The 15,514-nt window shown below is 42.5% G+C and overlaps 1 protein-coding gene across 12 annotated transcripts in view; it reads left to right on the forward strand.

The window, feature by feature from the left end:
• Positions 1-15,514, forward strand: part of Cadps (calcium dependent secretion activator) — a 440,161-nt gene that overhangs the window by 333,517 nt on the left and 91,130 nt on the right. For 7 of the 12 annotated variants that reach the window (XM_076544508.1, XM_076544498.1, XM_076544504.1 and 4 more), the window contains 3 exons: positions 3,856-3,962; positions 10,079-10,235; positions 11,186-11,327. In XM_076544508.1, the coding sequence (XP_076400623.1) occupies positions 3,856-3,962; positions 10,079-10,235; positions 11,186-11,327 (406 nt within the window). Of the gene's footprint in view, positions 1-3,855; positions 3,963-8,916; positions 8,938-10,078; positions 10,236-11,185; positions 11,328-15,514 lie in introns of all 12 variants that reach the window. The other 5 variants (XM_076544497.1, XM_076544503.1, XM_076544499.1 and 2 more) reach the window with 1 other exon arrangement.

Below are 15,514 nucleotides of genomic sequence, written 5' to 3' on the forward strand. Positions count from 1 at the left end.
CAGCTTTCTCACAATGTGGAGGTTAAAATGACCATTTGTAGGCACTTTAGACTTGAGGGAGCTCTATCCCTACCCTGTTTTATTTGTTCTTGTCAGCAACCCTGTCAGATACACAGGGGAAATTCTTAACTCTATGTCATTTATATGAGAAGAGACAAAATCACAGAGGGTACAAAATTAGTTAAAAAGTGAGTAGCCTATGAAGGCTGAGACTCCACATTACCAACCAACCATTCACGCCCTATACTCTGTCTCTAGTCATGTGAAGGGGAGAATCAGTTAATGACTTGTGAGTGTTGTTCATGATACAAAAAGTACATCTTCTTTCCGCCAACGATGCAGCAACTATCATTCATGGGTTTCCATTCTTGCTGGAGCATCCAGTGTTTGCATTCAGCCTCAGAGTATCTGGGTAGGGGTGGTGCTGAGAGCTGGTAAGATCCTTGCCAATCCTGTCACACCTCCAGGACACTGAGGTGGTGCCGAGGAAGCAGCCTCGCGCTGCTGTGTGCCGCGTTTGCTGCCTGGTTTGTCCTTCTCAGAGTGTGTCTGTCTAACTTGTCACTCCTTGTGAAAGTCACTTTGTCTCTGCTTTTTTTTTTCTTTTTGTCTCTCTCCACCTACCTGAACAGCTCCCCAGCCAGCTCCTGAGCCTCATCCCTCACTCATGCACTTGCAGACCAGCATGTTGTATCAGAGGCTCAAAGGCATGCCTAGGCCAATATCAAGTACTGTAAATTTCTATTGTTCTGTTACTCGGCAGCTTTCTAGTTTAGTTGGCTTTTCTGTTCACTCTTGAAATTCTGTTTCAGTTTGGAATATTAAGCTGAGGCTCAGGCTCTCAGATGTGATGCTGTAGGTTTTGAGATACTTGGAAGAGAGCATTTATTCCCAAATGTCCACTTTTTTTTGTCTAGCTATGTCTGACATATGCAACATTTTCAAATCTCAATGTCAGCACAAAATAACATTGTTGTTGCATAACATTCTGCATGATGGTTTTTCCTCTGTTATGAGCTTCAATTCCGTCGTGTGACATGTTTCCTAAGTATATTGTATTTTCAGTTCTTTTCATCAGTGCTCCAGCTACTACAAAACTGGGTCGGGTAGGAATGTCACAGCACATTTCATGGCAGCACAAGTGACCACAAATCAGACTCATTTCTAAACACAAACTTTGTCTTGGCCTCTGGGGAAGGGCTTGCTGAAGGCTTTTACACAGTATTTTCTTTAAAGACAACATCGTACAGAATTCATGTCTAGTGTAGTTTTCACCATTTAGTTAGCAAATCATCTGTTCAAATGAATAGGAAGCAGTAGCTGTGTCTCACCAAAGTGGCTCAAGCTGCAGATATGATGGAGTCACAACTAGTTAACAGGAAATGGAAGGCAGGCTACAGGAGTTAATTGGCAGTCAAGCATTCTAGATTAAAGGCTCCTACCCCATTTACTTCAGTGGTTGTATGTTCAAGTCAAATTGCACAAGGTTTTATTAAACATACTGTCTGTATATATAATACACATCAGGCATACACATGCCTGTGTACATGTGCACACATTCAAAGAACGAGTGCATGCACACGTACACATTATGTGTATCCATTGCCTTTTAATGTAGTCAATCAAAAAGTCTTGCATAAGAAATTAAAAACAAATCTTCAGGCAGTCCTTGCTTAAGCATCTTGGATATCTCAAAATTTAAAAAAGCATTTGTACTTTTTAGGTAAATGTGAATAAAAATACTGGTGGGAATTATTTTATTTCTGTCTCAGATGTCGTGTACAGCCAGAATTCCCCTAGATTTGGTGAGTGTTCCATCCAAAAGGACAATGCTCTCTGTTTTGAAAATGAGAGATTTCAAAGATGTGGTCCAAGTGGGATTTCCTGCAGATCTGTATAATGTGCAGGCTTGTCTGGTTATCGGAAAATGTGTGTACATATGTGATGTATGTATGTGGATGTATGTGTTGAATGGGTAATAAGCATAGGATGAGGAATTTGCAAATTGATGTGTAAATGTGAATATCAACTAGTAAAAAGTAGTCACTTATGCATATTTACTATCAAAATGCAAATGCCTCACTCTACATATATTACCCAAACATATATACACAGTATGTTTGTAGAAATGCCTGAAAGTCTATTAATGAAATTCTGATAGTCTACTAATAAAAATTACAAATAGGTCAAGTGTTCCCAAAACATCAATCTTGCCTCTTATTTTTTCTCCAAGTATTTTTGCCCTAGACCAGGAGGTCATAAGCTGTTACCCTGACCTCCCACATCTGTTGACTGGGTGTTAGCTGTCCTTTACCTAGCCTGTAGACTAACTTCCCCAAAACTCCCACCTCCAAGCTCGAACTAGTTCCAGCCACTTTTCCACCTGGCTCTGAGAGAGAAAAAGACAATTCTATTGACCACATACAGAAACCCCATCTCCACACCTACAGTTATCCAGTTGAACTGAAACTTTAAAATCTGATCGTCTTAATTTGTCCCATTTGTTATCTTAACTCCAAGTCGATAAAACATTTCTTTTTGCATAATGTTTTACTGGGTTTGTTTTCCATTATTAAATTCTAATTATTAATGATGTGTGTCACATAGGAAATACTTATCTTGTTTAATTAGCCACTTCCTATCCTTATATTTAAATACACCGACTCCAAAAACAAGTTTGTATGAAGTATTAAGAAATCAATTTAGGGCTGGGAGTTGGTGGCACACACCTTTAGTTCCAGCACTTGGGAGGCAGAGCCAGGCGGATTGCTGTGAGTTTGAAGCCAGCCTGATCTACAGAGCAAGATCCAGGACAGGCACCAAAACTACACAGATTAACCTTGTCTCAAAACCAAAAGAAAAAAGGAAAAAGGAAGAAAGGAAGAAAGAAAAAGAAAGAAATCTATTTAGCACCAGGGATGTAGTTCAACAGTAGGAAAATTACCTGACATGTATAAGGCCCTGGGTTCAACCCCCAGCACCACGAAAAGGGGAAAACAATATGCAAAGAAATTTTATTTAACAAGACATATTCTGACATCCAGACTAAGCAAATTCAGCTTAGAGATGACACTGTACACAGTATGAGCTCAGCTCTGAGCAGGGTGCAGCTAAGGCAAGAGTTCTGTTCCCTTTTGGGCTTGTTGAAAACAATTCTGTGAACTCACAATAAACTAAAAACAAAGCAAAGTGGGTCCATTTTTGCAACTTTCCTGTTAAAATACTGGTTATAGTAGCCATGGACACACCCCACCAAGCACCCCCTGCAATAACCAATCCCCAACACCCTTTTAGTAATTCTGTCCTGCCTTCTACATCAACACTCAGAAATAGTTAGTTTGGCTTTTCATCTTTTCCCTGGGTGACTGAAACACAGTGGCCTTTGAACGTTCATTTCCAAAGTGAACATTGCAGTACCTAGTCAACATGCAGAGAAAACCAATGCTGTCCTGTTGAACTGTGTGTGACCCACACAGAGAAGAAACACAGCACCAGTCAGCACAGAGTCTGGGGGCGGTTGCCCCTTGGCGGTGGGCAGAGCACAGTGTAGAGAGTGACATGAGGTAGTTGATGAATGCTGTCTTTAAAGAATGTCTGCACAAGCAGCACTCAATTGGCACGGGCTCTCCTAGACCTCGTTTGGCTTTGTCTGCAATGGGAAGCTGGAGCACTGCTTTTCTGACTGTATCATTATGACAATGACAAGGTGGCTTTATGGTTTGCTCATTTAACATTTGCATGAAACTTTTTAAAGAAAATCGATAACCATTCAGAATTTCTCACCCACTAGTTCTATTGGCCACAAAACTAGCCTGCTGTTTTCGTTGAATCTTACCACAAATTCTTATACTCCAGAAAATGTAGGCCGCTTAATCACTCCTGCCAAAAAGCTTGAAGACACAATCCGTCTTGCTGAACTAGTCATTGAAGTACTTCAACAAAACGAGGAGCATCATGCAGAGGTGAGCAGGCTCAGTGGGAGATGTCACGGTGTCCCTTAGCTGAGGTTCCAAGCACTGACACCTCCCACCTGGTTGTGAATGAGATCCCTTCACTCCCACTTGCTTTTACCTGGGTTTCTGGAAGGAATCATAGAAGTTTCGGAAGGAGGCATCTTTAGAAGGTTGTCTAAACACCCGAGAGGAGGTTGTATGTTGTGCATTTCAGCCTAACTTTTCCGATGTCTCTCTGAACACAGGACTGAGGTGAGTGTAACACACGGGTCCGGTGGCATCCGGCCTGCTGAATCCGTTATCCAGATGCACAGAATACTTTTTGGTCTTTTGTGGTTGTTCTCGTTGCCAGCACTGTTGTTCTGATTGGTTCTTTGGTGTGTGGACCACAGGTCATTTTTTTTTTTCTGTATCTTACTCTTCTCGTACAGTACTTTTCCTTTTTTAACCTTAGATTGCCTGGGTTGCCAAGCACAGTGACAGAGACAATGAGTCTGTGTTGTTCGACTTGTCATTCCTGTGATGCAAACCCAGATAAATACAGCTTCCTTCGTTGTGCTTTCACAAACCACCATTAAAATTATTTGAAGTAATTATAAACTGAAGAGCTTCAAGACCTACTCCATGCCAAACCCATAAGGACGTAAACGCCCCAGCAGTTCCAGGGGCGACCTTGCGGACTAAGTTCTGGAACTGTTCCAAACCTGAATTTTACAGTCATCTCTCTCAGCATAACCTGGTTTTAAAATTGCTCTGATTCTCCCTCTTCCTCTACATCGGTGTTTACAGAAAGGAGAGGAAAGGGCAATCCGTAAAAGCGATTTCTCAGGCACCTAAAAAACCCTTCCCATGACTAAGAAAAAGCTGACAGATCGGTAACTGATATATCATACACTGTAAACCCAGCCATCCCAACTAATGCTGATTGCATATTGAAATTTCCTCCCTGTTTCTCTACTGTTCCGGTCAATCTTGGCTGATCGTGGCAGGGGAAAGAGGTATGTGATTCACCTGAATGAACCGGCCAGCTGCTGTCTTACTCTGTGCATGCCCTTCTAGTACCATGTCTTCTAATGGGGTTTTCCTGGTGCCCCCGCTTCCTAACACTGACCCAAGGAATGTAACAGCAACTTCTAGTGGACTGCTTGTGACATGGGTGGCCCTCCACAGCAGGGTAAATGTGGGGTGAATCCCTTGTGCGTGCATGAAGCAATTGATATACTTATGAGGACTGCGGTTACATCCTGACACACGCCTCCCACCTGCCTTGATTCTGTCCCTGGCCTGTCATAGTTGCCTATGTCCGTCTGTATTTACCTTTATTACAGAAGAGGAGTTCCAAGTTTAGTAACCAGTAGCTCCTTGGAGCGATACTAACCTTCCTCTACAGCTGTCTGTATGTGAGTCATATATACAGTATTTATATATAGAGAGAGTGTCGAAGAATCCTGAATTCCCTGAAGACCCTCACTACAAGGGGAAGACCCCGTGAGTGGGTGTCACTAACCCATACAGCACTTAGCAATGGACACATCCGGGAGGAAAGAGGTGCCAAGTAGTACACCCAACCACACAAACCTAAGCGTAACTTCCAGACACATGGAATGAAGTTGGGTTGGATTTTTTTTCTTCCACTCTTTGTTTGATATTTTTTTTTAGATTGGGGGTTGGGAGGCTCAAGTGATGATAAGTTTCTTTTTTCTGGGTGTCTTCAAAATCATCTCCAGGGACTTGAGGGACTCTGGCTTTAAGTGGTAAAGGCTTGACCAAGTTTCCGTATTTGTGAAGCCATGGATAAGAAGAGGATGTTTTCTCCCAGTCACAGCTGTGCGTTTAAGTGAATAACAGAAGAAGAAAATGACAGACGTACTTGGTTGGTAATCCAGCTACTTTCTAAGGCTACTCTCAGATCGCAAAGAATGCATATGTCCCTCGGCCACACCAAAGAGGCACCAAAGAAAACTTAATATCCCAGCACTGCAAAACAAAAACCATTTTTTAAACCCAAACTCCAAAGAAGGCATTTCTTTTTACCTTTCCAAAAAGTTTGCTTTCTTTTCTTAATGCCAATCATCCTAATAATCACTATCATAAAAGTATTTTCTACTTGCAGATTTGGAAGTCATGCAGGGCAAATAAATATGGCAACCTCAATCTTGCTCTCAACACTGTGTTTTGAAGTTAGTAATAAAACCTTCAGCATATTTTAGTGTTCTGAATACTAAAATTATTTTAGTAAATGTACAGGGTTATGTCCCAAATGAGTAACTTTACCCCTTAATCAGAACTACCCATTGGGCCTCTTCTATCTGCTGACCCCTGAGCCAAGGAGTTTAGTGTTCTTTGAAGGATGATGAGAAACAAAATGCCCTGGGCTGGGAAGACTAGAGTGCTCAACAGCCAGAGCTTAGAATCCAGCTGGAGAAGATTGGGCTTGCATGCTAGCTGCTGCTGTTCACCACTTGACAGTCAGGTGGCTGCTGGAAAGACGGTGACATTAAACAAACCATCAGATATGTGCCCGGCACATTATAAGCACTCTCCAAAGTTTAGCTGTTCTTATATTAAAAAACTAATTCCCAAGAAAACTGAAGGGCTATGTTGGAAGGAGAGGGATCCCTTCCCAGGAAGAGTGGGCTGGTCTTGGAAGGCACCCCACCCATTCTCAATTTCCATGTACAGACAATAATACTTGAAGCAGCTCGCAGAGTTTGAATTCTTATGTTTGGCACTAGCCCCACTGACTAGGGAGTTCTAGAACACTGGTCACTTTCAAAAGCTGCCCAGGGGATCCTTCTGTATAGCCAGGAGACTAGAGTGTAATAGAAAAGATTGACTTGATATCTAATGCATTGTACAGAGTTTTTCTTCCTGAACAGAGGAAGATTTGTTTGCCCAGAACTCACTCTCTGGGTGCTCACTAAGCTTTGAAATAATAAATAAATAAATAAATAAATAAATAAATAAATAAATAAATAAATAAATAAATAAATAAATAAATAAAATAAAGCACTAAATCATAAACGTGGATCTAACTGTTGAGAACATACTATTTGTGGACACCTCACAAATAACAGTAACAATAGGCTTGCCCCTCCCCCACCCCACCAATACCAAGTAATCTTCTTTAAAGCTGTTTAAAATCCCAGTATAATACAGTAAATGTCCCGAGAGGGAAAAAACTCTCATCGCCAAGAGTGCATCCTTTCTTTTCTACTCACACATGCTGTATGTGGAAGCCGCTGTCACATTTTGCTCTCATATGCAGCAGAATTTTCTTCTCAGAACCTGGCCCCCTCACAGACACACAAATTATATCTTCATCTCCTCCCCTTTCTAATCTCTCTCTATGTATACGTATGTATATGTATATATGTATTGTGGTGCATAGAGGGGTACATATATACATGTTAGTTTGTGTGCAGAATATATAGTGTGTTCAATGTAGTGAACTGTATGCCCTGAAGCACACAGCTTTTGTCTTTGAGTAACAAAAAGCCCCAGGTAAGTATTTACAATCCAATGTGTAACTCCATATTGTCAGTAGAAAAGGTTTCCTGAGAATTTAGGTGCCGGTGAACATACATGACTTTGTGTGCAAATGTGGTTTTTCACCTGGAAGAGCAAACTGAAGATAAAGTCTAGCCTTTGCTCAGCCCAGCCATGTCCATTTGACTAGAATTACCCTTAACTGTTTAGTTATTACTACCCTAGCTAGACTCTTTATCCACTTCTCAAAGAGAAGTTTGATTACAAGGTGCTACAAAGAAATACCTTGGCTTTCATTTCTTTCCCAGTTCCCTGTTTAAAATCTCTTCATTCACTGCGCCAGCTTCCACAATGATGCCCCTGCTCATTGTAGGCTCACAGTGTATCCAGGCTACGTGACTATTCCTGCAAAGACTAAGAGTTGCTCAATAAGAAATCGTGTAGGACTCAGTTCTCCACAGAGGAGAGATACTGTGTGCCTCGTGGTCTCTTGTTTGCAAGTTTTTTTAAATTAAACTTAAGAACCATATCTGAAGTCAGGTTAAGAATTTTCTAATTTCATGCATTTGACTGGGTTTGGGTTTGATTTGGTTTTCTGTCCATGTTCCCTGTCATCTGAGAACAAAGTTGTATATGGGAACAGACGACATTCTCCCCCAAACTGTCTTCTCGGCCATACTCTGAACATGTAACATTGGTCAACCAACTGAAGAAAAAGTGCCAGCCAACAGCTGCTGTGCCTTGTGAACTTTACAGAGAGCCCAGATGAGGAGGGAAGAGTCAGCCCTATATAGGGTCAGGCTGAGGACAGGACTCTAGCAATCCCCCCATTCACGCTTCTGCCTAAATGGCAGCAGGCTGGAAATGCTCTGACAAGGGAAAGGAGGATTTCTTCCTCTGCTGGACTCAGTCCCAGGGTTTTCATCTCTGGGTGGTGAGCCTACGATAAAGCCGCTTTTCCTTCAATCCCAAATATTCAAATCTATGATGACTCAGTTGCACCTCTGGCTATTTTGATTTTTCTTAAGTAAAATATTTAGCATAATATCAGCACTGGGAATTGTCAAGTCTTCTCTTGTAAGTTGGAGGCATACAATTCCTTTTTCTGTCCTTAGACCTACAAAGTTAAGTCTCCCACCTTTTTAACTGACAGGCTAATTTATCAACAATTACTTAGAAATTGGGGGAAATGTAAGCATTCTAATACATTCCTGTGCTAAACATTGGAGATTCCATGAATGCCATTTATTTTAGTATTCAATTACAGGCTGTGTTCAAAAGCAATAAAGTATCTTTTGCTAGGAAGGCCAACAGTTCCAGCCTTTGGCTCACAGACCAGCGTCCCCCTCGCATGCTCTGAATCAGTGGGGTTTTACTGTACATTACAGTGGAAACAGCAGGGATCTAGTTCCAGCCAAGCCATCCTTAAATAACCGTACATGACTTGATTTTTTCCATTTAATTTGCAAACCAGCCACATGTTGATAAAGGAGAAGTAAGTAAAGTGAATCTCATGGAAGAGAGGTGGCCCTCTGCTCTGCCTCCTAGTGGCTGTTAGAATACCCCTCAATAAGGAATAGATCACAGAAGAGCTTGGCCATTGAACAAACCCTTTCATGTATACAACTATTTCCATAATCATATTTCATATTTCCAAACGCCTTCCCATCTTTTTTGGTGAATGCTCCGGAAAGTGTTTCTAGTGTAAATACTTTACGGCACTGAGTGGGGAGGTGGGGGACAAGAAGAGGCTGGCGATGTTTGTTTTTCTGCTCTCTTTGAAATCAGCAAAACAGGGCCTGTTGACACCACCACTCATTCTGCATGCCCCCTGCCAGAAATGATTAGCCTACATGCATGCATGCCTTTGAATTGCATTCACATCCAGCCCAGACTGATGTGAATGTCACCCTGAGACCCTGCACAGTGATTTCCAAGGGCCCATGTGCATGAAAATGAGTTACTTCACTGATATTTTTTGGTTTTCAATGTACATATGTGTCTACGCCCCAGAAAAGTAAGTCTGTTCCGTGTTCTCTAGGTTTACCCTGATATTTCCTTTAGACCACAAAGGCTCCCTACTGAGATAGACTTTTTACTCAACAGTTGTGTAGGAATTCTAATAATGGTTTGCTTTGACTTAGTCTGATCTAGGGGTAGCATTTCAGTGTGTAGGGCAGTAGGAGTCCCTGTGTTTGGATGAGACTGTAGAAAACTAATTCCCAGATATGGAAATGTGAATGAACAGTAATTACAAATTTTCAAGTTAGACCAGCAGAAAACCCATAAACACAGTGAAGAAACTCCCAAATTCTACACCTTAGAGCAAGAACCAGCCAGCAGCGATGAAAGAGCATGACCCAAGCCTACTGAGTTATTGTAAATTGAGCAGAAGTTCCATATCTGACACCCTGCAGTGGTGTCCTCTGACCTGAGGGTCAGGAGCAAGGCTTTCTACAGAGCAGTGCCTGGGACGCTGAGAGGCCCACTCATACCCAACTGCTGTTCTCTTTACAATAAATGACCACGGCCCGCTGGATGCACAGTCAGGCTTGAGCAGCGAGGGCGGAGCACACACCTTCCTCCCCACAGCGGTACTCATCACCTCTCCGTTGTTTTTCTGCCACGTTTCAAAGGCCTTTGCGTGGTGGTCGGACTTGATGGTGGAGCATGCGGAGACGTTCCTGTCACTCTTTGCAGTGGACATGGATGCAGCGTTAGAGGTGCAGCCCCCAGACTCATGGGACAGCTTCCCACTGTTCCAGCTGCTGAATGACTTTCTCCGCACAGACTGTATGTATCATCCTGGACTACTGGCTTTTCCTGACTAGTATGCAGATAAACATGTTGCTAAGATGTCTTTATTCCACAGACTGTGAGTTAGACAAAGCTCCTCCTTGTTTTATTGTTACATACACATACCACACACACACACATATACACTCTGCATACACACATACATACCACATACACACCACACACACTACACACATATGCACCACCCACACACATATACACACACCACACATACACATATGTATACACACACACACGAAACATACACACACACCATATACATACACAGCACACCCCATACACACACACCCCACACACGTATATAACATAACACACACACACACACACACACACACACACACACACACACACACACACAGACTTAGCTGTAGACAGAAGTTCTCTTGCCTGTCTTTATCAGCAGACCCCAAGAGCCATATGAGAAGAGGTATCCATTCCTTGTGTTTAATTTACTCTCTAGCAAATTAATTAGCTTAACCTATTTCTGCATTTCAGTTTTTACCAGATGATACTTCCTAGATAAAAGATGCCTCTAGACAACTAACCCTGAAGCACTTCAGTGTCTGGTAGCAATGACAGCCAGAAAGCCATCAGTCCTTCTTCCTGAGGCTGATGAGGGAGGGGAGGTGACAGGGGATGTGTTTTCTTCCTGGTAGGAGTAGGTAGAGGAGGGGTAAGGTAAACATCTACAAATGCTGTGGGACGTTACTTCTCATGAGAGTACACAAACAGGCAGTGCAGCCCCTAGTCACATTTCCCTCCCACACAGACTCGAGCATGGGCCTCGATGCTGTTCCTCTTCATTTTTTTCTTCCACTTTTCCTTAGAAGCAGGGTGTTAACATAGAAGACAATAAGCTCTGTGCGTACACTGTACTTCAGTAAAGTCGCTGTGGTTCTGACCATGATTTTGCTTATCTGTTCTAGATAATTTGTGCAATGGAAAATTTCACAAACACCTGCAGGACCTGTTTGCCCCGCTTGTTGTTAGATATGTGGATCTGATGGAGTCCTCAATTGCACAATCCATCCACAGGGGCTTTGAGCGGGAGTCATGGGAACCAGTCAAGTAAGGAAACCTCTTTTAATACCATCGGAATTGGGGGACAAATGGCTGCAGAGTCATAAAGAAATGGATTAATGGTGTCACATGACTATCATTGTTAGTATGAACAGAGAGTAAGCTTTGTTTTATTTCTTAATATGGTACTCACGGCTTCCCTGACTGAATGGGACAGAGAGAAGAGGTTAGAAGTGTGCTTTATTCATTGGAACCTTAGTATCACAAAAGATATAGAAGGACTGAGGGATGTAACGATGAATGTGGTATTTATTTATTCTTTCTATTTATCTTACTCAAATGCCATTTCCCAGAGTGTTTTTCATAAGGTCCCCAGGAGAGGGGAAGCGCTGACCACAACGTACAAGTGTTTATTGGTCACACATCCTGCAGGACAAATCATGGGGGATCCTGTGTGTTGTCAGCTGCTGGGCAGTCTCAGTTATTGAGTATGTCTGGCAGACCCCGTACTTCCTCTGCTATTGGAGGAGCAAGCTGTGCCTGCGGACTGCCAGGGACCCGTCCCAAATCTCCTGGAAAGTGACACTGTATATGGAGGGTTTGTGATACTGTTTGAAAAGCTCTGGCAAAGCCTAGCACTGCCTTTGCCCTGTCAGACTTCACTTGTTTGGGCTCTTTCCCCTACTTCTTTAAGAAACTATTTTATTATCGATAGCCCTTTACATCTTTGAGATATAGCAACCTGGAACAAAACAGGGGGTGTGCTAGCATTTTTAGGAAACTCAGACAAGAACTCAAGAGACTTTCTTCAGTACGGAATCATCCTGTGCAGCAGGTTTATACATTAATCCCCCTCTAATATCAATCTCTAGACCACCCTGACTGACACAGTTTCCTCTGTTCCCTTCCATAGTTAAGTCCCAGGAGGATTGGTTTTTATTTGCCCAAAATGAAAGCAGGCTGATATCCCATAGCTCCTGGTTTGAAAGGAAAGAAAGATAATGGGTCTGTTGACTTTTAACTGGGGAGGCTAAGACTTGATTCTTCAGAGGATCAGACATTCATCAGGGGATATTTATTTATTTATTGGTCATAATAATCAAGACCACTGTGCTTTGGAAAAGAGCTGTGAAGAGGAAAAGGCTTAAATGAGTGATATTCATGTTTTGAAAATAGCAGTGGTCTTGAAATAGCATTTCCTTGCTTGGGTTTAACTGTGGAAGGCACTGTTGCCAACACACACAGGGGAGGGAAAGGATACCACCCTTGGTTCCTAAAGAGCCTTGGATTTGGGGTCTCGTTCTACTGGGAAGGCAAGGGTTTGACTTCTAGGAACTTGTTTTCTCATCGTTAAAAGTGATTCTTTAAAAAGTTCCTACCCAGGGTCTGAGACTTGTCAGGAATTTCTGTGAAAATGTCACTAAAGTCATTTTATAATCTGTTAACTTCTTCAGAAGCCAAACATATGACTGCTATTCATTTGGAAGCATTCGGTGTTCTTAGTACGACCAGCAGTAAAGATAGAATCAAAATCACTTTCACAATTGGAGTCGTAGTCTGGGAAGGTTTTGGTGGGGATTTTTTTAACTGATGAAATGGAACTCGTGGATCCATAATTTAAAAGTCTGAAACTTTCAAAAGAGTAAGTGTCGTGATTCCTCACATCCACCTGAGAGCATAGCCAGGTGTGGTGCTGATGTGGGTAGAGTTGAGGGGGCGGTAAGTAAATGTTTTTCTGTCCAAACTGTGCTATTGTTAGTCTGTGGTTCGTTCAAACCATATCAGACAGTCATGCAGTCCATGCCTTTCAGACTATGTGGAAGTATTTGAAAAGGCCAAGTGAAACATAAGCTAGATGAACATTCCTTTTACCCACACACAAATTAGCTGATTGTTAGACAATACGGATGTTCTGTGGAAGTTCTGAGGAGCAGCGTGGCGTGGAGAATAAAAGTAGATTGAGATGTGTTTATATGAAGAGAGACACACCTCCCCATTCCTCCAACACTGCACAGAAAACAAGTGAGAATATCCCCGGCCACTTGCAGAGGACCTTCCCTCTTCCGTAAGCGATGATGCCTCTGTGATCTTGAATTTTTATCAAAAACAACAACAAAAACTTTTCCAGAGCCAGGTGGTGGCACATGCCTTTAACCCCAGCTCTGAGGCAGAGGCAGGTGGATCTCTGTGAGTTCGAGCCCAGCCTGGTCTACAAAGAGAGTTCCAGGACAGCAAGAGCTGTTACACAGAGAAATACTGTCTCAAATAAAACTTAAAAAAAAAATCCAAAACTAATTCAGAATTCTTTCCATCAGGCTCCTCCCCCAACTAGGAACTGACTTAAGTAAATTTAGGTTGCCCAGTCCTTTAGTCTCCTCAATTTCTGCCACACACAAACACACACACACACACACACACACACACACATACACACACACACACACACACACACGTGTACACACATACATACATGCAGGGATGCATGTGCATGCACACACACAATGAATAAAAGAGATAAAAAGAAAATATGCAAAAGTTAGTATACATCTTTCATATTTCTTTTTATCAAACTATTTCCCTGTAAGGAAAAATAAAACTACAATTATTTGGACTTAATATAACAGAGATCATTTGGTAGAATAGGTAAATAGCTAAGTCCATCTCTATGAGAAGAGAGGGCCTGTATCTTATAGCCTTGTCCCATTATTCTCTGTGCGCTGATGGGGAATCCCACTGCACAGCTTCCGACTGTAGCCAAAGGCTACCTCTCAGGACAGCCCAGTGTTCAATAGAACCCCAAGCAATAACCCTCTCCTGAGCATCTGTTTGGGCGGATAGTTTGCAGGTCTCCTGGTAACCCCGAATGTGGAGTTGAGTCCCCGCACATAGGTAGGAGCATCTCACCCAGCTATTCATTGGTGGCTTGTTGCACTTAATATGCCCTAGAGGCCTTCTAGGGTGGAGAAAACAGAGAAATTCTCTTCAGTGTGTGCTTGAACTCTTCTGAGAGCACTGAATCCTTGGTTTCATGATCTCCTGTGGCATGTTAGGGAGACTCCGGAAAGTAAAAGCAGGTACTGCTTCTTGAAAGGGACGATAAATCTTGGTTTCCAGGCACTTACAATACATGTTCCTCCTCTGGGCCTGAGATGTGCAAATGAATAAAATACCTTTTAACTAATACCCTTTCCCAAACTGATAAAGATGTAATGGTAACAGACAGTATCCAAGAGACACTTGAGGAGCTGGTGTGCGGCCAGCTATCAAAATAGACAAGCATTACTGAATCCGGAACTCCTGACTCCAGGGCCGGTGACATGGCTCTGAGGGCAAGGCATGCTCCTTGACCGCCCAGCAAGTCGGGTGGCCAGGTCCCATGGAAAGTGGAGAAAGAGGACCAACTCCACAAAGTTATTCCCTGGCACATGTTAAAACACATTAACAATCATAATAAAAATTTTAAAAGACGTCCTGAGCCAGGCACTAAGCAGAATACCGTGAGCCATCAATGTCTCTGAATTAAGATCCTTCCTCAGTTGACTTTCCCAAGACTTGGTGTCCTCCTGTATGAAACAAGGCTTTTGATAACCCAAAAATGTCCCTTGCTAGGATTCTTGGTAATATTATTGTGCATGTCCACACACAACTACACATTCTCTTCTCTCCCTCCCCTGCATCTAGAACAGAGCAAGGGGGCCCTGGCACACAGCCGGGCTCAGCACTATCAGCACAATGCTGGGAACATCTACTGGCTGGGGATTGTAAGGACACAACAGAGAAGCAGAACTGTGGGATGGAGATGACGAAGAGGTGCAGTCTCCAGATTGGGAATTTATAGCTAGTAGGGTCTAGCGATATATATATATATACAAGAATGGCTTTAAGTAACCAAAGTATGTGTGTACAAACCACATAAAGAGTGTGAGAATATAGCTTACAAGAGGATGAGTTTCCATTCAGAAGTCTGGAAGAAATAACTGGAAGAGTAGCATTTCAAAAGAAGCAGGGTTCATCAGGAGGACCATGAACATCAGTGGAAATGTGCAGGGGAGCAGAGTGGACCAAAGCGACACTAAGAATTTGGTGCGGGCCAGCATGGGCTATCAAGGATGGGGCAAGCCTCGCAGGTGTTTGAGAGGCTTTCAAATCCCAGGAAGTTTGGAATTATTCTGTAGATGATATGTTCTCAATGGGGCTTGATAGTCCCAAAGCTGTGGTAAATTGTCTTACTGTTC

Source organism: Peromyscus maniculatus, chromosome 9 (genome assembly GCF_049852395.1).
Source record: "Peromyscus maniculatus bairdii isolate BWxNUB_F1_BW_parent chromosome 9, HU_Pman_BW_mat_3.1, whole genome shotgun sequence".
NCBI lineage: Eukaryota > Metazoa > Chordata > Mammalia > Rodentia > Cricetidae > Peromyscus > Peromyscus maniculatus.